At 38.7% G+C, this 21,164-nt stretch overlaps 1 protein-coding gene and 1 non-coding gene across 2 annotated transcripts; both read right to left on the reverse strand.

The window, feature by feature from the left end:
* Positions 1 to 105, reverse strand: LOC112534991. The gene has a single exon (XR_003079198.2). It is a non-coding gene; the product is annotated as a small nucleolar RNA R71 (small nucleolar RNA).
* Positions 106 to 18,284: 18,179 nt separating this feature from the next.
* Positions 18,285 to 21,164, reverse strand: LOC125369274. Its single transcript, XM_048371287.1, has 5 exons — positions 20,979 to 21,164; positions 19,925 to 19,975; positions 19,142 to 19,756; positions 18,696 to 19,025; positions 18,285 to 18,626 (listed from the first exon to the last, which is right to left on the reverse strand). The coding sequence occupies exons 1-5, from the start codon at positions 21,162 to 21,164 to the stop codon at positions 18,285 to 18,287; spliced, it is 1,524 nt and encodes a 507-aa protein (XP_048227244.1).

The raw sequence follows: 21,164 nt of genomic DNA on the forward strand, positions 1-21,164 counted from the left end.
AAACTTAGAAATGACATATCTTCTTTTATGCAGTTTGATGATGAAAGCATGTACGATGCATGGGGAGGTTTAAGGATCTTTCGAGATGCTGCCCACATCATGATTGCCGGTGTGGATGCGTGTTCGCACCTTCTACAAGCAGTCGAGCCTTACAACGAGGCGGTGGATGCCGCAGCAGTGGGGCGCTAAATAGTAAGACACCCAAGCGGTGCTCGGAACCCGATAGAGGAAATGTCCATGAACAACTATCGTTGGCAATCCTCTAGGAGCCGACCAGGAAGACAGGGAGTGGTCAACCAAGTGGACTCTACAAATAGCCTTGGCGTACCAAGTGGAGCTTCTAGCCAAGAAGATCGACCAACTCCGATGCTCGTGCAAAGGAACGTTGGTCGCGAGTTTTATGGTGGCCCGCGATTACAATGCAAACTGCATCACGGGAGGTATGTTTGCTTCGTCCTCTACTACTTTTCCATCTAATTCTGTTATGTCTTCCGATGTTGAGCAGTTGACTATATGGGAATGCCCCAAGGCAAGCATAACAATCCTTACAAAGTAATACATACAACTCGGGTGGCGCAATCATCCCAACTTGACTTGGAGGAACAATAACACTCAAGGTCCACCTGATTTTCGGAGACTTCATCAAGAAATGCAAGAATATTCACTGGCTCGCATGCTTCTCCCTCTACCAGAAAAGAAGTCAAATTTAGAGGAGCTTGTGATGAAGTTTGTGACGTCTACGGAGATGAGGTTCCAGCAAACTGATAGTGCACTTAGGAACCAGTAGGCCTTGATTCGGAACTTGGAGACCCAGATTGGCCAAATCTCTAAGATGTTGTCTGAGAGGCAGCAAGGAGCGCTCCCGAGCACCACTGAGTCTAATCCAAAGGAGCACGTGAATGCCATCACTTTGCGTTCAGGTAAGTTAGTTTTAGCTCCTTCTAAGCCTATTTTTTATGACGCCACTATCAATGTGCAGGTTGAGGCGAGTAGTAAGGTTAGGGAACCTGAGGGACAAAAGGTGAAATCAATTCCAGTCAGAGAATATCAACCTAAGATTCCTTATCCTGCTAGAACTAAACAAGCAGAGGCGAAAGAGTAGTTTAGTAAGTTTTTAGATATTTTTAGACAACTGCATATTAACTTGCCTTTTATTGATGCATTGGAACAGATGCCGAAGTATGCTAAGTTCTTAAAGGACATACTTAGCAGAAAAAGGAAGTTGGAGGAGGTCGCCTATGTTCAGCTCAATGAGGAGTGCTCAATGGTGTTTCAGAGCAAGTTGCCAGAGAAAATATGAAATGGAAGAAACTTTAAGGCTGCAAAATCCATGAGGAAAAGGGCATTCGAGTCTATTGAGATGCCAAAGGAAGAGAGGATGAAACCATCCATTAAGGACCTGCCTACTTTGGAGCTTAAGCAGCTCCCAGCTCATTTGGAATATGCATTCTTAATAGAAGGATCCAAGTTACCAGTAATAGTTAGTTCTAAGTTATTAGAGGAACAAAAAGTTAAATTATTAGAAGTGTTGAGGAGGCAACAAAGAGCCATAGCATGAAAATTTATAGATATGAAAGAGATTAGCACTTTTTCACGCACAAGATCCTAATGAAAGAAGAGTTCAAGATTGTGGTGCCGCCATTAAGGCATCAAAATTCCAACATGAAAGAAGTAGTAAAGAAGAAAGTGAACAAGCTTCTTGATGTAGGAATAATTTATCCCATTTCAATTAGTTATTGGGTAAGCCCAGTACAGGTAGTGCCTAAGAAAGGAGGCATGATGTTGCGATAAATAAAAACAATGAGCTTATCCTACCAAGAGCAGTAAAAAGATGGAGAGTGTGCATCGACTATAGGAAGTTGAATAATGCCACTAGAATAGATCACTTTCCACTGCTTTTTTTTATCAAATGTTAGAAAGATTGTTAGGGCATAAGCATTATTACTTCTTAGATGGTATATCAGTGTATTCTCAAAATCCAATAGCCCTTGAAGATCAAGAGAATACCACCTTCACATGCCCTATGGGACCTTTGCCTATAGAAAAATGCCATTTGGTTTGTGTAATGCAGCAACCACATTTCAGTGGTGCATGATGGCTATCTTTGATGACTTGGTAGAGGATATTATAGAGATCTTCATGGATAACTTTTTTATTAATGCGGACTTGTTTGAGCAATGTTTGGAGCACTTGGAGAGGGTATTGCTTAGACGTGAGGAGACCAATCTAGTTTTGAATTGGAAGAAGTGCCATTTTATGGTACAAGAGGGTATTGTTATATGCCATAAGATTTTAAACAAGGGAATTCAGCTGGATAGAGAGTGAAACTATTGAGAAATTGCCACCCCATTCATCTATTATAGCTATTAGGAATTTTCTTGGACATGTGAGATTTTACCGTAGATTTATTAAGGATTTCTCTAAAATAGCTAGACTCGTTACAAGGCTTTTGGAGAAGGATGTCAATTTTGTGTTTGATGAAGAGTGTACGGTTACCTTCTCCTCTCTTAAAGCTAAGCTTATTGATGCCACAACTATGTGGCACTAGATTGGAGTCTCCACTTTGAGCTGATATGTGATGCGAGTGACTTTGTAGTTGGAGCCGTTCTTAGTCAAAAGAAGAAAAAACACTTTCAACCTAGATATTATGCTAGTAAACGATGACTAAAATTGATATGCAGAGTTTTACACATATTTGCTTGCATATTATTGCGTATTTTCTTAGCAACTATTGTGCTTTTATTCCAAGATCACCCGTGTTTTGTGTTCTTTTGCATTTAAGGAGAATTTATAGGACCATCATCAGTATTTGAGCAATTATAGATCAATACATGCGAAAACAGATGGGAATTCATCAAGATCGGACAAGAACTCGTAGTGCATACATTAAGCACGGCCTGGACTCTAGCCGTGACCAACCATGAGCTTTTGGTCTTCAAAATATGGCATTTTGGGCATGGTTTCCATAGCCACCACGGCCTCCAGCACGGTGCGTGGTCGCTTAGCACCGGCGGGGGCACGGCCATGAAGAAATCCTAATTGGTGGGATCTGAATGTTCAGCATTGCCTGGACTCCGGCCGTGCTGACCAGCACGGCCATGACCACGGCTGTGCTGAGACAAATATATATGGAAAACTATTTCTGGAGCTAAGCAAGAAGCAAGGAGCGAGAGAGAGCTCCAGCGGCTGGTTCGATTTTTGCATAGTGCTGAGTTCGGGAGAGAGTTGCAGAAAGGAAGAATCCCGAAATTGCAAGACTCTTAGTGCAAAACAGTAGTGGAGCAAATCGAAAGGCAATTGGATAGATCAATCGTAGAGTAGATTCAAAATTTGAGTTGTTCATCCGATTCAAGAGAAAAGGGTGTAGATGTTCCATTTTTGTTATTCTTTCATTATAATTGATTTCCTAGTTGTTTTAAAGATGAACATGTTTAGCTAGATTGATTAAATCCATTGGGATTCTTTTTACTATGTTGGCTTAGTACTAAATTGTTGGATTATTTGAGTTTAGTTTTGTATCCTTCTTGCTTTCAGTATTAATAAGATGATGCATTATTCATGAGACGTTGTGAATTGTGATGTTTAGAATTGCATTATGTGATTGAGAAATCCATTTGGCGATTGGAATTTTGAATAGCAAGAACTGGTTAATAAGCACTTAGAGATAAAGATAATTAACTAGCCGGATTAAGAATTAACAAAGCTTAATAGAGGCGGATTAAATCTTAATGCTAATTTAAGAATCAATCATTAGGAAGAGATTCCAACTTTAGGTTCTTGAGTTTAGGAATTCGGTGAGCTCGAGACAGAAACCGAAATCGGTTAAGAATTCGTCCACGAGTAGCATAATTAGACTCATTAATCTGTTATCTTTTGTTTGATTGCCAACTAGTTTAGGTTCCCTTTGGGTTTGCTTTCTTGTCTTGGTTGTTTCATTTATCCATTCATTCCTGCATCTCCCTTAGAACTTAACTTGTAGTTATTAGTTAATTTAGAGATTATTCATCATTCATTTTAGGCTAATATTACAGAGAACAAAGAAGTAACTCTAGGCTTTCACTTTCCCGTGGAATACGACCTTGATACTCGCCATGAGTGCTAGACTGCATCGATAGGTTCACTGCCTTAGTTTGTAGCTACGTAAATAGCCTATCAAGTTTTTGGCACCGTTGCCGAGGAATGTTTGAAAACTAGAGTGAAATTTGCTATTTATTACTTTAGCCATTTTTTTATTTTGCTATTTATTTGTACATATTTATTTATTTTAAGTTTATGATTCAGGTAGTGAATGATAAGGAGGTTCAATGTTAAATTCAAACTCTTTGTATGACGCGTTGGAGAATGGGATCAGGAACTAAGAGAGTGCTGAAAATTGGGACACCCGTGCAGCCTTAGCAGCTCAAGTGGAATCGTCTTGCAGGGCTACCAATCAACTCTCTACTCCTACCCTTTCATCTCAAGATTTTTATGAAATTTGTTGTGGTTTACACTTTGAGTAATGATTGTCCATTGTGCAGTGATTTTGCTTATTATTCTTATAACTTTGAACAGGTGAATAGATACGGGAAGCTGGCTAAATAACTCATATGAAAGCACCTACAATAAAGAATGGAGCACTTATTCACCCTTTGGATGGAGCTTAGATGGCCAAGAACCACTAGGATTTTAGCAACTACATCAGCAGCCTAGTCTTGCACCTGCAACTCCAAATGAAGAGTTAGTTTCAGAGGAGCTGATGATGAGGTTCTTTACAAGTCTTGAGGATAGATTCCAATAAACAGAGAGGGTACTTGAAAGTCAACAAGCCTCGATTGAGAACATAAAGCATCAAGTAGGCTTGATCTTCAAGTTACTAGCTGTAGAACAATTGGGAACTCCATCAAACACTACTAAACCCGTGGAACATTTGAGCGCCGTCACTTTGCGTTCAGGTGAGAATTTTTTTGGTTTATCTACTATGTTTGACGATGATGCTTATGTGTAGGAGGACTCCTTGAACATGGAGATAGAACCAGAAAAGGAAGAGGCAAACATGATTCCTCTGAAAGACTACCAATAGGAACGTACAGTTGATGATGCTGAGTTGCAGCTATAGGAATTTTTGGTGGATTTTCCACATGTCCCTTCAATGATGGAAGATGAGCACGAGTTATCCAACGAAGAAGTCTTGCAGCAGCTAGAGTTCCTTCTAGCAAGTGAACCAAGCCAATGACTGGAGAAAACCATTGACATTCCTGAAGAAATTGCCCAACCGTAGATCCTTCCAATTGGTGAAACTTCAGCTTTCAAATTGGAAGAGCCCCTAGAGCATCATGACTACGTGCAACTATATGAGGAGCGAGTTTTACTCATCATATTGGCAGCTTGCTTGACAGTCGAGAAGAGGAAATTGATGATTATCCCTCTAAGCGGATACTTGAAGCCATTTGCTTGGAAGAAGGATGGATGGTAGTCGATCGCACCCGTTTGCTTTTCACCATGAGTCCAGCTAAGAAGACTCATCACATAAAAAAGAAGCGCTTTTGGGAGACACCCCAGATTTTATCTTTCATTTTTAATATTATAACCTTTCGTTTTGAAATATTTTATTAGTTTTAGTTTTCATAGTTTATTTAATTTTTCTTTTCAGTCTCGATAATTTCTTTATTTTATTATTTTCAGCTTCTATCGAGGACGCACTGAATCCACTACACCAACCTCGGCGGATAATCAGGGCAGTCCCCTAGATCTTTTTATTTTCTGCATTTATTTACTTTATTTTTCATACATGTCATCATTTGGATTGTATTGCCTTTATTTCTCCTAGTTGAGCATCCCATGCGAGGTATCCAAAATATTTTACACTGAGGACGATGTGTTCTTCAAGTGTGGGGTGGTTATGGGTAAACCTTATAATCTTTCTCTCCCCTATGGTTGTTAGATATATCTGAAATTGCTATCACTAGGTGTTGTGCATTGTTAGGATGTTAGGACACTATGTCTTTATGCACTTAAGTATGCTATTTTTTGAGCTGATTGATGACTTGATTTATAGAATTGTAGTTGCTTTTCTTTATTGTTCATTGTCCTTGGAAAATAATTGATGGTGTTTTACACATCAGCCCTGCCGGGTTAAACCGGTGTTATTCAATTGTTTTTCGAATTGTCGAATTTTAACTTAGAACGTTGATAATGTCATATGCATGTGTTTCTTAAGTAATGATTCAATCAATGATGTTGAGAACCAATTGCACCTAATACCACACCTCAAAGTGATATTTTGAGCCTGTTAATCATTCATTATACTTATGCTCTTTATATTTCTTGTTTGAGTGTGCATTATACTTGACTTTGTTTCTAGAACTTGCTTTGTAATGCGTGTTGAAGTTACATGAATATTATGAATACCATGAGATGATTTGGGTGATTTAGGATTCACCACATTTGGCCAAAAGCCTACCCCTTTATGTTTCCATTAGTTAGCCAGTTTTGAGCCTTAACCTTTTCTTCATAATTTATACCTATACAACTCAATTATACCATTCTTTACATTTATCTTTCCTTTACCCTTATGCTGGAATTTCTTTTTGTGATTTGCTTACCCCTATGTGGGATTAAAATGCCAGTTGCTATGTTGGTAAATTCACTAAGTCTTTTTGATATTTTAGATGCTCCCTTTGATCCAAATTATATTTTTTATTCTTTACATTTATTCAAGTTGTATGCAGTAGTCGCTTATAAGCTGCTAGTTCATTATTTAAAGAAAAAAGAAAGAAAAAAAAAAGAAGAAGAAGAAGAAGAAAAATAAATAAAATTCTTTAATTATTTATCTCTTTATTGGATTTAGAGCATTTGCGAGCGTTATTCTACGAAGTAGGGATTTTAGTGAATAATTCTTTTTGTGTTTTTAGGCATTTAATCCTTTGAGCATATACTGTTATTTATTTGCAAGATTTCCAGCATTTTCACACTTCTGTGCAAATCTTTGTACCTTTACCTTAGCCCCATTACAACCTTATTAAAGACCCTTTGATTTTGGTATTTACTTATTCACAGTAGCGAAGATATGATTTCTCAGCAAGCTTATGGTGAGCGGGTCTTGTGCATTTGCTTTGAGGGATTTTTTTTTCACCTTATATACACTTTGAGTGACTTAAGTGATCCCAGTGAGGCATTGGTTCATGATGTTTATATTAAGTTGTCATTTAAGTTATTCGTACATTAATATTATTTCCATTCTCTGTTAATGAATTGCAATTTGATTTACGATTGAGTATCCTTTGAGATGTGTTGAATGCTATCTATTATGGACTGGGGGCGTAAACTGTTAGGAATTGCTGACTGCAGTTTTGTGAGGTGAGTTGTTAATTGCTTGAGGACAGGCAATAGCTTAAGTGTGGGGTGATTTGATATGCATAGTTTTACACATATTTGCTTGCATATTATTGCATATTTTTTTAACAACTATTGTGCTTTTATTCCAAGATCACCCGTGTTTTGTGTTCTTTTGCATTTAAGGAGAATTTATAGGACCATCATCAATATTTGAGCAATTATAGATCAGTACATGCGAAAACGGACAGGAATTCATCAAGATTGGACAAGACCTCGTAGTGCATACATTGAGCACGGCCTAGGTCAAGGCCGTGCTGATCAGCACAGCCTGGACTCTGGCCGTGACCAACCATGAGCTTTTGGTCTTCAAAACATGGCATTTTGGGCATGGTTTCCATAGCCACCACGGCCTCCAGCATGGCTCGTGGTGGCTCAGCACTGGCGGGGGCACGGCCATGAAGAAACCCTAATTGGTGAGATTCGAATGTTCAGCACAACCTAGACTCCGGCCGTGCTGATCTTCAGCATGACCTGGACTCCGTCCGTTCTGAGACAAATATATATGGAAAACTATTTCTAGAGCTAAGCAAGAAGCAAGAAGCGAGAGAGAGCTCCTGCGGCTAGTTCAGTTTTTGCATAGTGCTGAGTTTGGGAGAGAGTTGCACAGAGGAAGAATCCCAGAATCGCAAGACTCCGAGTACAAAATAGTAGCGGAGCAAATTAGGAGGCAATTGGGGAGATCAATCGTAGAGCAGATTCAGAATTTTAGCTAGATTGATTAAATCCATTGGGATTTTTTTTACTATGTTGGCTTAGTACTAAATTATTGGATTGTTTGAGTTTAGTTTTGTATCCTTCTTGCTTTCAGTATTAATAAGATGATGCATTATTCATGAGACGTTGTGAATTGTGATGTTTAGATTGCTTTATGTGATTAAGAAATCCATTTGGCGATTGGAATTTTGAATAGCAAGAACTAGTTAATAATCACTTAGAGATAAGGATAATTAACTAGACAGATTAAGAATAAACAAAGCTTAATAGAGGCGGATTAAAGCTTAATGCTAATTTCAGAATCAATCGTTAGGAAGAGATTCCAACTTTATATTCTTGAGTTTAGGAATTCGGTGAGCTCGAGAGAGAAACCGAATTTGGTTAAGAATTTGGTTAAGAATTCGTCCACGGTAGCATAATTGACTCATCAATCTGTTATCTTTGTTTGATTGCCAACTAGTTTAGGTTCCCTTTGGGTTTGCTTTCTTGTCTTGGTTGTTTCATTTATCCATTCATTCCTGCATCTCCCTTAGAACTTAGCTTGTAGTTATTAGTTAATTTAGAGATTATTCATCATTCATTTTAGGCTAATATTACAGAGAACAAAGAAGTAACTCTGGGCTTTCACTTTCTCGAGGAATACGACCTTGATACTCGCCATGAGTGCTAGAATGCATCGATAGGTTCACTGCCTTAGATTGTAGCTGCGTAAATAGCCTATCAAAAATGCAAGCAAACTACAGTACTACTAAAAAGGAATTGATTGCAGTGATTTTTGTATTTGACAAGTTTCAATCATACTTGATCTTATCAAAAGTGATTATGACAGTCTGGCCTAGAGAAGCGGTCCGACAAGGGCGGGAAGTGGACATTGAGGCAAAAATAGGATGCCTGGACAAGGAGCGGCTTCTGGCAGGCTTCTAGGGTGACAGCACTCTAGGGTACGGGGGTACATAAATGAATCGAATTACACATCAAAATGGGGCAGGAATAGTTAATGATATATATGTAAACAGTTAGAACTAATCACTTGAGACGCCTTTTAGTTGTTTGGCTGTGGAGTTGTAGGAACTTCAAAGTTAAACGTTTTTGGTTCAGAGAAATTCCAAGATGGAGGACCTCCTGGGAAGTTCTCGAACCCGCCAAATGGACAAAACCGTGACCCCAGTGGGGGGCCAAAGCGAACAGTACCTCATGTGATATAGTTTCAAGTCGTTATAATTGTCTATACTAACCATTCGACATTGAGGTATTTATTATCTAAGACTGATGCAGAAGCAAGGTTGATAAGATGGGTTTTGCTTTTGAAGGAATTTGACTTGGAAATACAAGATAAGAGAGGAGCAAAAAACCTGGCAGCTAACCATTTATCGCCCCTCGAAAACCCTCATTTGGAAGAACTACATGAAAAGGACATCAATCACCATTTTTGTATGAGCAGTTGTACGCCATGGTAAGTTTGGTAAGTGAATCAGATTTTACAATTCCATGGTATACTGATTATGCTAATTATCTTGTTGTAAGGGAACTACCAAAAGATTATTCTTATCAACAAAAGAAGAAATTCTTTGCTAATTTGAAATATTACTTTTAAGAAGACCCTTTTCTATTAAAAATTTGTGCTTATAGGATAATCAAAAGGTGTGTGGCATGGACAAGAACTATAAGAATTTTTATTCATCGTCATAGTGGATTAGGTAGAGGACATTATGGAGCAGTAGAACAGCTCAAAAAGTGCTAGAATCAAGATTCTATTAGCCACTTCTATTTAAGGATAGCCAATCATTTGTGCAAGAATGTGGTTGTTGCCAACGAAGAGGTAACATTTCATCTCGTGATGAGATGCCCCAACAAGGTATGCTTGAATATAAAATTATTAATGTATGGGGAATCAACTGCATGGGACCTTTTTCTAATTCTTTTGGCAATAAATATATCTTAGTAACTACTGATAATGTGTCCAAATGGATTGAGGCACAAGCTTTGCCTTGAAATGATGTTATGGTAGTGGTATAGTACTTGGAAAAGATGTTCTGCAAGTTTAGCATTCCTAAGGCAATTATTACTGATAGAGGCACACACTTTTGCGAGGCTCAGCTAGAGAAAGTGCTAAAAAGGGTTTGCATCATCCACAAATTTGCCACCCCCTATACCCTCAAACTAGTGCATAAGTAGAGAACACGGATAGATGACTCAAAAGAATTCTTGAGAAGATCGTACTATGAAGGATTGGTCAATGAGACTTGATGACACCCTATGGACTTAAAGGACTACTTGTAAATGACTCTAGGCACCACTCCTTATAGATTAGTTTATGCAAAATCTTTCCATCTACTTATTAAGATTAGCATAAAGCTTTTTGGGCTATTTAATAGGTTAATCTTGATCTAGCTAGTGCAGGTTTGAGAAGAGAATTGCAGGTCAATGAGGTATATGAATGGAGGCTACATGCATATGAGAATGCCTATCTAACCAAAGAACACATAAAAGGTAGCATAATTCTTGAATAAAGCCAATGTGGGAGTTTCAAGCTGGAGATAAAGTACTTTTATTCAACTCAAAACTTTGGCTATTTATAGATAAGTTGAAATCACGTTGGTCTAGTCCATTTGTGGTTAAACAAGTTTTCTCATATGGAACAGTTGAGTTAACACATCTTGAAAAGGGTAAATTCAAGGTTAATGGCCATAGATTAAAATTATCTCTTGGAGGAGAGTTTGATTCGGGAAAAGAGGTGTCACAACTTCTCGAGTCAATGTGAGAAATTACCTAGATGTTTAGCTAAGATGACATTAAAGAAGCGCTTGGTAGGAGGCAACCTACTATATTTTTATTTTTATTTTTTTGAATGCTCCTAAAACTTGTCTTGATCTTCAATTTGATGTTAAAACAATTGTAATCCTTCCTTCAATATATGAAATGATCTTCTAAGGTCGAGTATTGAAGTCTGGAAGAAGATGGTTTAAGCTTGTATATGTGAAATCAAGTCAGAAAATCGAACCCTAATTTAGCAAATCGTTTTTGCTTATATAAATCTTTCAGCACGGCCGTGGTCAAGCCCATGCTGATCAGCACGGGCGGAGTCCAGGCCGTGCTGGACCCTAGCGTTCCACAACTCGCGACTTCTTCCTAGCCGTGCCATAGCTGGTGTTGAGCCACCACGGGCCATGGTGGCTTCGGAAATCATGCCAAAATGGCACTATTGAAGGGCAACTATTTGATGGTTCAGCACAGCCGGAGTCCAGGCCATGCTCAACCTTGGAATGCTAGTCTTTGCTCAATTTGATGGATTCTGGTCTGTAATTACGCATATTTCCCTCGATTGTTGATAATGTCCCTTGGTAATGACCTGAAATGTGAAAAGAACCAAAACAAAGGTAATTCTGGCATAAAACAAGATAACTATGCATAAAAATGTAAACAATTGGGCATATAGATATGTATAAAATGATGCATATCAAATCACCCCACACTTAAGCTTTTGCGTGTCCTCAAGCAATCAATAACTCAATACATGCACAAACAACAATCACCCCTCAAAATCCATGCTAAAGTTCACAACTCAACTTTATTCAACATATAAAGAATGAAACTCAAGTAACTAACAAGTTATACACCTTTATGGAAAAACTATAATAATACCATCTCGAAGCACAACTTATATAACAATTCAGCATTAAAGACTAAAAACCATTGCCTCACAAGAATCTCTCAAATCACTCACAGTGTTTAAAGGTAAATAAGAAAGTTCCCTCAACGTAGCTGCACACAACCTGTTTACTATAAGCTTGCTCATCAATCTCATCTTCGCTACCGCGAATAATTGAATACCAAAATCAAAGGGTCTTTACAAGGGTTGAAATGTGGCTAAGGTGAAGGTAAGAATATTTAGATAGAAGTATAAAGTATACTAAAAAATCATGTAATTATTTAGAATGAATGCTTCAGGAGCTGAGTGCCAAAACAACAATAATACTCACTAAGCCTTATTTGAAGTAAAGGATGCTCACAGGAATTAAATTCAGAAGAGCTAAGAGTTAATGAAGTAAGTCAGAAATTTTTTTTCTTTCTTCTTTTTTTTTTGATATATACTATGTATATATATTACAACAACTTAAATAGGGGCTGCATGATTAGTGACATAAATAATAAGAATAGTTATCCAATTTGGATTGAAGGGGGCATCAAAGAATGACTAAAAAGACTAAGTGAATTCAAAACAACGTTAGGCACTATGATTCCATAAATGAAGAAACATAACACGTAATTTCTCAATATACAGGGTGAAAGGAAAGATAGATGTATAGAATGGTGTATTTGTAGTGATTAGGTGTAAATTATGAAGAAAAGGTTAAGGCTCAAACTAGCTGACTAATGGAAACAGAGGGTAATATGGCGAAATCCTAAGTTGCCCAAATCATTTAATGGTATTCAAAAATTCATGTAACCTCAACAAACATTACGAAGCAAGTTCTAGAAACGAAAGTAAGTACAGCGCACACTCAAACAAGAAAATTCATGAGCATAATGTGCAATGGATGCTCAATTTTGGTTCAAAAACTCACGTTTGAAGTGGCTAAAATTTGCAAATGGTTCCCAGACTTATCAATTGAATCATCACATAAATTGAATACGAGATTGGCATAATCAAAGTTCACAGTCAAAGGTTGTAAATTTGCAAGGAACTCAAGTAACACCGGTTTAACCCGGCCAAATTGACATATTGAATACAGTGAAATTGCTTTCAAGAACAAAAGATAGAGAGGGACAATCAAGTACTAGTGTGTGAATTAAGTCATTAATTACGAAAGAATAAACTAAACTTAAATGTCATGAAAAACCTAGGTCCTAACATCCTAAGAATAGTCCATTATCATTACCTTAAACAATTAAGGGATATAGCCACAGGTACCTACCCCACACTTGAGTATAACACTGTCCATAATGTTAGATAAATTAAAACTGGGTATAGCACATAACTAGCACATCATAAAAATGAAGATCATATTACATGTACATATCAAGACGGCAAAACAACGTGTTCTACTAAAATAACATAACATGAAAGGAAAATGATAGAAAATAACATAAAATTGAAAATGCAAAAAGAAAGAAAATAAAGTAAAATAAAAATAAAGAAGGAAAATAAAAAGGAAAAGGAAAAGAAAAATAGCATAAATTTTTGTTTCACTGCTGGTAGTCTGCCGAAGGCGCATCCTCACTGGCCAGATCTACTAGAGGGTGAGAAGTAGGGGAAGGCGCTGAAGGAGGGGGTGGTGGTGGTGGCACAGGGTCCGTGAAGCATCTTGCTAAATCGAACTCCATATCATCCATGAACCGCTGATTTTATGCTTTGGTCTCCGCCATCTTTTGAATATGCTCCGCCATTAGGTCTGTCTGGGTGGCCTGCCTCTCCAGCCCATGCATAAGCTACTGGAGCATATCGTTTAAACCCTGAAACTATGCCCTAGTCTCCTCTTAAGACTGCCCAAACTCCTTTCTCTGCTGCACAAACTTAGTATAATGCTGCTGCTGTAAATCGCAGACTCGATCTAGTCGGTCAGCCAAAGCACTAATCTGAGCACTCGATGTCCTTGCAGAATAAGAAGAGGAGGCTCCGGATGTAGGCATAAACACTTTGGCTGGGTTAGGAATCCTAACATTTGGAATCTCAGTCGTCGGGTCTTGGGCTCCTCTAGCTACTGCCTCTCTAGCCTCCCTTACTATTGCGCTGACGAGCCTGTACTCTATGCCATGTGGGTGTCGAGTAGCCATAATCATCTGCATGTTGATTATCTGTCTGATCCCTAGTGGTATCATATCACCAATCTATGAAAGCTCTAATAGACAGTCGTCCAATACATCCAGTCTCTTGGCTAACCTAGTCACATACGGCCCAAAACAGCAGTGCATCTTCTTCTGGGCGTGTACTATAAATGAATGGACTTGACGAGCCAATAGATATCCTAAGTCAAGGTTCTTAGGATGTTGCATAGCCTAGAGGATGAAGACATCGGTCTGTGTGACTGCGATAAAACCGTCTCCCCTTCTTGTAATCGTGTAAGCTAATAAAGTATGGAGATAGCGGAGATGATTCGGAAGGCTAGATGCCTTAGACCTGCTGGGGTAGTATGATTTCGGCCTGAGTACCAATGAATCCCATATGGTGTTGTACGAGATTGGGTTGACGTAGATGCATCCCTAATACTCTTCCCCGAGGTCTCCTGCTCAGTCCATAATCCCAAATGCATGCCGAATTGTGGAACTAACATTGAGAACTCCTTTCCCCCAAGTCTAAAGTAAACTGCATCAGGCTGATTCCAGTTTATGATCTGTTGCTGCAAAAAGAAGGTGCTGAGGAATTCAATTGTAAGCTCGTGGTAGGTTGGCTCAATGATGTCGAAGAATCGTGCGTATGGCAGAGTTTCGAACAGGGCACGCACATCTTGAGCCAATCCCACTCTTTCCAAGGATACAAAGTCGATGCAACGTCCAACCATTACTTGCTTCCATCTCATGACTTGGAAGAGGCTCTCGTTATCTGCATTCGGAAATGTCCATAAGGGATAACGACCAGGTGTGGGTGGATTTGCAGCTAGTGCTCTTCACACTTGGACTAGTTGCTGTTGTGGTGGAGGCGCCGGTGCTAATGAAGGTGAAGTGGAGGAAGATGTTCCTTCGCCACGCTGGCAGCGGCTGTTGCTTCGATGTGATTGATCGCGGTCCCTCATATTGCCTAATGCAATGAATCATTAGTATTCGAATAAGAAATCAAGTTAACATAAATTATACCAAAAATTAAACAGCATAACGGCTATAATTTGACTAACAGAAAACTTTAGACTTAACACTAAGACTAAAGCCTCAATCTCCTGTAGAAAACTAATTCACAATTACATTCCAGCCTACTTTATCGCGCACCAAATAAAGAATATTTATGCTATCAATTGTTCATAATAAAATGCCATAAATAAACTTTACTGCTGCCAAACCCCACACTTATCATTCCATTATTCAAAATCACATAAACATAGCAACTAGTTTTAACTAAATCTAATTGAAGTCAAATTTAAGCAGTGTAACAAAGCAAACTACTAAAGCATATCAAAATGTCCTAAATAAAAAAATACATAAAAGAAAAATCAAATTTAATCAAATAAAAGCAAAAGGCGAAGTGACTTACTTGAAGTTGCCGTGACAGGTAAGAAAAATCAAAGACAAAGAAGAAACAACACCTTAGAGCTTAGAGAGGAAAAGGTAGGAAATTTTTTGAAAAGGCCTGCTTTTATAGTCACGGGGGTCAGCACGGGAGAGGGCAAGGCCGTGCTGGTCAGTAAGGCCAGGACTCAGCCCGTGCTGAACCCTGAAGCCTCATTCATGTGCCAATCCGTCACGGGTGAGGGCATGGCCGTGCTGGTTAGCACGGCCTGGTGTTACTGCCCGTGGTGCCTTCGGAAGCCGTGGTGGACGGCTGAATTTACCTTGTGCTTTACGTGCATCTCCATCACGGGCTGGGGCAAGGGCGTAGTGACAGGCACGGCCTGGTGTTGCAACTTGTGGTGGCTCAAAAGCCGTGGTGGATGACCGTTTTCCCAAACTCTATATGTGCATATTCTCATGGGCATGACTCCAGCCGTGCTGATCAGCACAGCCTGGTGTTGCAGCCCGTGATGCCCATAAAAACCGTAGTGGGCGGGTGAAGTCCGAGCTTTCCTTTGCCATCTCGAGTCGCCAAACTCCCTACCTGCATTTAACACATATACGCACACATTTAAGCTATAAATCAAGTAAGATAAATCAAACAGGGAAGTTCGTCTTCACCAATTACCAAAAATCTGACTTAAATTACTCAAACCCTAAATTCATACAACTATGTTTAATATAAAAAGTAAGTGTTCTAAAGATCATCAAGCATGCAAATGATTGATAATCATAAAAGTAAACCGAAAAACATAAAAATAAAATGGGAATGCCTCCCAAGGGCACTTCTTTTTGGTTCTTGAGTCATTTAGCTAGACTCGACATGGATCATCATTGCAGGTACAAAATCATGTTAACCCGCTGCTCAATCTTTAACGAGTTTTTGTGATACACCTTAAGCCTATGTCCATTGACCTTAAAATCACCCTTCTCGGGATGATAGAGCTCGACTGTGCCACATGGGAAAACTTGCTTAACCATGAATGGCCCCGACCATCGACTCCTAGGCTTCCTTGGAAACAACCGTAGACGTGAGTTATATAGCAATACTCTATCTCCAATCTGAAACTCCTTGGGACCTTTGAGCCTCTGATCATGCCACTTCTTTATCTTAGCCTTGTAAATTGAGGAGTTTTCATATGCCTGTTGACGCCATTCCTCCAATTCACCCAGTTGCCACTGTCTTTCCTTACCTGCAGAATCAACATCAAAATTGCAAGTTTTAAGGGACCAAAGAGCCCTATGTTCTAATTTGACAGGTAAATGACAAGACTTCCCATACACAAGCCTATAGGGTGTAAAACCTATGGAGGTCCTATATACAGTTCTAAATGCCCATAATGCATCATCCAGTTTCGAAGCCCAATCCTTTCGACTCACACCCATAGTTCTCTCTAAGATGCGTTTTGAACCCTTATTAGTAACCTCAATTTGCCCACTGGTCTGTGGGTGATAAGGAGTAGAGAACTGATGCGCTACACCATAGCGCCAGAGTGCCTTCTCCAATTAAGTGTTGTAGAAATATGTTCCCCTGTCACTAATTAGTGCTCTAGGTGTGCCGAACCTAGCAAATAACCTCTTAAGGAACCTGCAAACAACTCTGGCATCATCAGTAGGTAAGGCCTGTGCCTCAGGCCATTTGGAGAAATACTCAACAGCCATGAGGATATACTTATTACCATTTGAAGAAGGGAAGGGTCCCATGAAGTCAATACCCTAAACATCGAATATCTTAACAGTCTGCATACTAGTTTGGGGTATTTCATCACGGGTAGAGATATTACCTGAGCACTGATAAGCATCGCAAACCTGAACAAATGTCCTAGCATCCTGGAAGATAGTTGGCCAATAAAAGCCTGCATCTAACACCTTCCTAGTAGTATGGTTCACCGCTTGATGGCCTCCTACAGGTCCTTCATGATAGTGCCTCAAATTATGGAGACTCTCTTCGCCATAAACACATTGGCGAATGACCTGGTCTGCACATACTAGATATAGGAAGGGATCTTCCCAAATGTAGTATTTCAAATCAGCAAAGAATTTCTTCTTTTGCTGATAAGTCATACCCTTTGGTAAGACCCTAGCCACAAGGTAATTAGCATAATCAGAAAACCAAGGAGAATCAGAGTATACCTTCAATGAATACAAGTGCTCCTCTGGAAATTGATCATTTATCGTGCTCTCATCAAGTGCTTCCAAGCTCGGATTCTCCAGTCTGGATAGGTGATCCGCTACCAAATTTTCTGCGCCCTTCTTATCTCTAATCTCAATGTCAAACTCCTCCAATAATAAAATCCATTTAATCAATCTTGGCTTAGCATCATGCTTATTAAACAAATACCTTAAAGCTGAATGGTCAGTGAAGACGATGGTTTTTGATAAGATGAGGTATAATCTGAATTTATCAAAGGCATAAACAACAGCCAACAACTCCTTCTCTGTAGTAGTGTAATGTTCCTGGGCTCTTATCAAAGTCTTGCTAGCATAGTAAATGGGTTGGAACTTTTTATCAAACCTATGTCCAAGCACAGCTCCAACTGCATAGTCACTAGCATTGCACATTAGTTCAGGCAATCAAGCCATGATAGGGGGTCAACGTGGGTTAAGTTTCTTTAATAACTTAAAAGAAGATAAATATGCATCATCAAAAATGAAAGGTGCATCTTAACTAGTAATTGAGTAAGAGGCCTAGCAATTTCAAAGAAATTCCTAATAAATCTTCTGTAGAACCCAACTAGGGGGTGGTAGCTTAGATATTGTTTCTATTTTAGCTCTATCGACTTCCATCCCTGCAAGTGAAATCTTATGCCCTAGAACAATTCCCTCTCTCACTATAAAATGACACTTTTCCCAATTTAGCATCAAGTTAGCCTAAATGCACCTAGCTAACATGTGTTCTAAATTTGCCAAACAGTAAGAAAATGAATTACCAAAAATAGAGAAGTCATCCATAAATACCTCCATCGACTCCTCAATCATATCATCAAAAATGGCCATCATACACCGCTAAAACGTAGCCGGCGCATTGAATAGACCAAAGGGCATCCGTCTATAAGCAAATATCTCGTAGGGGTAGGTGAAAGTCGTCTTCTCTTGGTCTTCAGGTGCAATTGGGATATGGAAATACCCTGAAAACTATCAAGGAAACAGTAAAACATATGTCCTACCAATCTTTCTAACATCTGATCAATGAAAGGAAGAGGGAAGTGATCCTTCTGAGTTGCATTATTAAGCCTTCTGTAATTGATGCAAACTCGGAATCCCGTAACTGTCCGTGTAGGTATCAGCTCATCCTGCTCATTGCGAATTACTGTCATGCCTCCTTTCTTCAGCACAACCTGCACAGAGCTCACCCAAGAACTGTCAAAAATAGGATAAATCAATCCTGCATCAAGGAGCTTAATTACCTCCTTTTTCACTACTTCCTTCATGTTCGGGTTAAGCCGCCTCTGTGGCTGAACTATTGGTTTATAGCTATCCTCTTTAAGAATCTTATGAGAACAGAGACTAGGGTTGATCCCGGGAATATCAACAATCTTGTAGGCAAAGGCCTTCTTATACCGTTTGAGTGCATCTAGAGTTTTTGCTCGCTCCTCAAGTGTCAAATATGCTGCAATAATCACTGGCAATTTTTCTTCCTCATCCATGAATCTATAGCTCAAGTGCTTATCTAACTCCTTCAATTCTAAGACCAGGGGGTCCTCGAAAGAAGACTTTACTTTTTTTGCACTTCTGACCTGTCAAGAGAAAGAAAAGGATCAGTAGAACAGCTAGGCTCAGTAGCCAACAAACTAGCAAGCTGCTCCAACACTTGCTCATTGGACAGCTCCTCCTCCTCTCCTTACAAAGCTACCTGCAAAGGATCATCAAGCAATATTTCTTGTAAAAGAGACTCAATAAAATCATCTAGAATATTAATAGAAAACACAGCATCATCATGGTCTAAAAAGTGTCTCATAATAGTAGCTAGGTTGAAGGTAATGGTCTCATCATCTACCCTAAGTTGAAGTTTTCCACCACAAACATCTATTATAGCCCTAGATGTTGCAAGAAAGGGTCTACTTAGGATCAAAGGCACAGTACTCTCACCTTCCATGTCTATAACTACAAAATCTATAGGAAAAATAAACTTATCTACCTTAACAAGCACATCTTCAATAATACCCCTAGGAATCTTAACAGTCCTATCAGCTAACTGAATGCTCATCCTAGTGGGCTTAGGTTCGCTCAAACCTAACTTATCAAATAGACTAGTGGGCATTAAATTTATACTAGCTCCTAAATCAGCTAATGCACCACTAATAGATAAATCGCCAATTATGCAAGGAACAGTAAAACTCCCTGGATCTCTCCTTTTGAGTGGCAGCTTGTTCTGAAGAATAGCTGAACACTCCTCGTTTAGAGTCACTAGTCCCAAATCCTCCAGCTTCCTTTTGTTACTCAAGATTTCCTTTAAGAACTTGGCATACTTCGGCATCTGCGAAATAGCTTCAACAAAAGGTAAGTTAATACGCAGTTGTTTAAATAAGTCAAGAAACTTACCAAACCGCTTATCAACCTTCTCCTACTTAAGTCGAGCAAGGTAGGGGACTAGTGGTTGGTACTCTCTCATAAGGCTCTTCTAACTGTCTTCCACCTTCTCTTCTTCCATCGTCTCAGGCTTTGGCTCCTTCCTAGCTGGCTTATCCTGCATGGAAACATCATCATCATCAGCTAATGGTAGAGAGCTAGATAATTGTTTATCTGATTACAAGGTGAAAGCCTTGCAATGCTCCCTTGGGTTTAACTCTATTATGCTAGGGAGCAATCCTTGCGGCCTCTCAAATAGAATTTTAGAAATCTGCCCAATTTTTAGTCCTATTGGAAATTCTCTATCACCATATATCATTGAATTTTTCTAACTTTAGAAAATAATCATTTGAAATGCAATTGAAGATTAATTGAACATCACAAATTATGATAACATGATTGTTTTATATAGGAAAAAAATACATTTTGGCTCCTAATGTTTGATACGAGAAACGAATTAGCTTTAAAACTAATGCAATTAAGTTCTTAACATTTAATAAAGTGTTAATTCAGACTCCTCATTAAATGAAAAAATAAATATTTGTTAATTTACGGTGATGTGGTAATTTCCCTTTTTGACTTCTAAAAGAGCGAGACCCACCATATAGTCATGTCACTCAATCCCTTCTTCCTCCTCATTTTATACAGTACAATTTATTATTTGTAAACCTACCATTACAATAATAAAGAAAATGATCCATTTTCTTTATGAGGGACACAAAGATCGCAGTGTTACAAAGGTGAGCGTCAGTCTTAGGAGAGGCAAATTTCTTTTGCGGATTGTAACCATGGACGCCGATGGTGGTAATGATTACAAGGAAATATCCAATGTCTTCTATTTGAAGAGCCCAAGGTGATTTTTTTTAAGGAGGAGTTCTTGGAGAACAACTTGAGTTCAAGGTGGCACTAATTAACATATTGTTTTTTAATGCTTAAGTACAGGAATAGTTTTTATCACCTCTCTTTCTCTTTCTCTCTCTTTTCTTTTTTAATTACGTTACGTGAAATATATGATAAAATAGAATAATTGTAACAGTGCTTGATGGGTTTAAAATAGAATAATTGTTTAATCAAATAGAAAGCTAGATTCATAATTGTTTAACTTGTTAATTTTCTAGTGCCAACTTTCTTGGATTTAGTGACTTTTGTATAGCAGTGAAGACTTCATAGTGAATCAAGTCATGCTTTTTCAAATACTCATTCAAGAACAACTGCAAATTGCTTCCGTTAACTGTAATACATGATTGCAAACCCTCAGTCAAAAATTTTATAGTGTTGTTAGCCATCAAATTCTCAAGTTGTGCCAT

The sequence above is a fragment of the Ricinus communis genome, chromosome 2 (assembly GCF_019578655.1).
Source record: "Ricinus communis isolate WT05 ecotype wild-type chromosome 2, ASM1957865v1, whole genome shotgun sequence".
Lineage (NCBI taxonomy): Eukaryota > Viridiplantae > Streptophyta > Magnoliopsida > Malpighiales > Euphorbiaceae > Ricinus > Ricinus communis.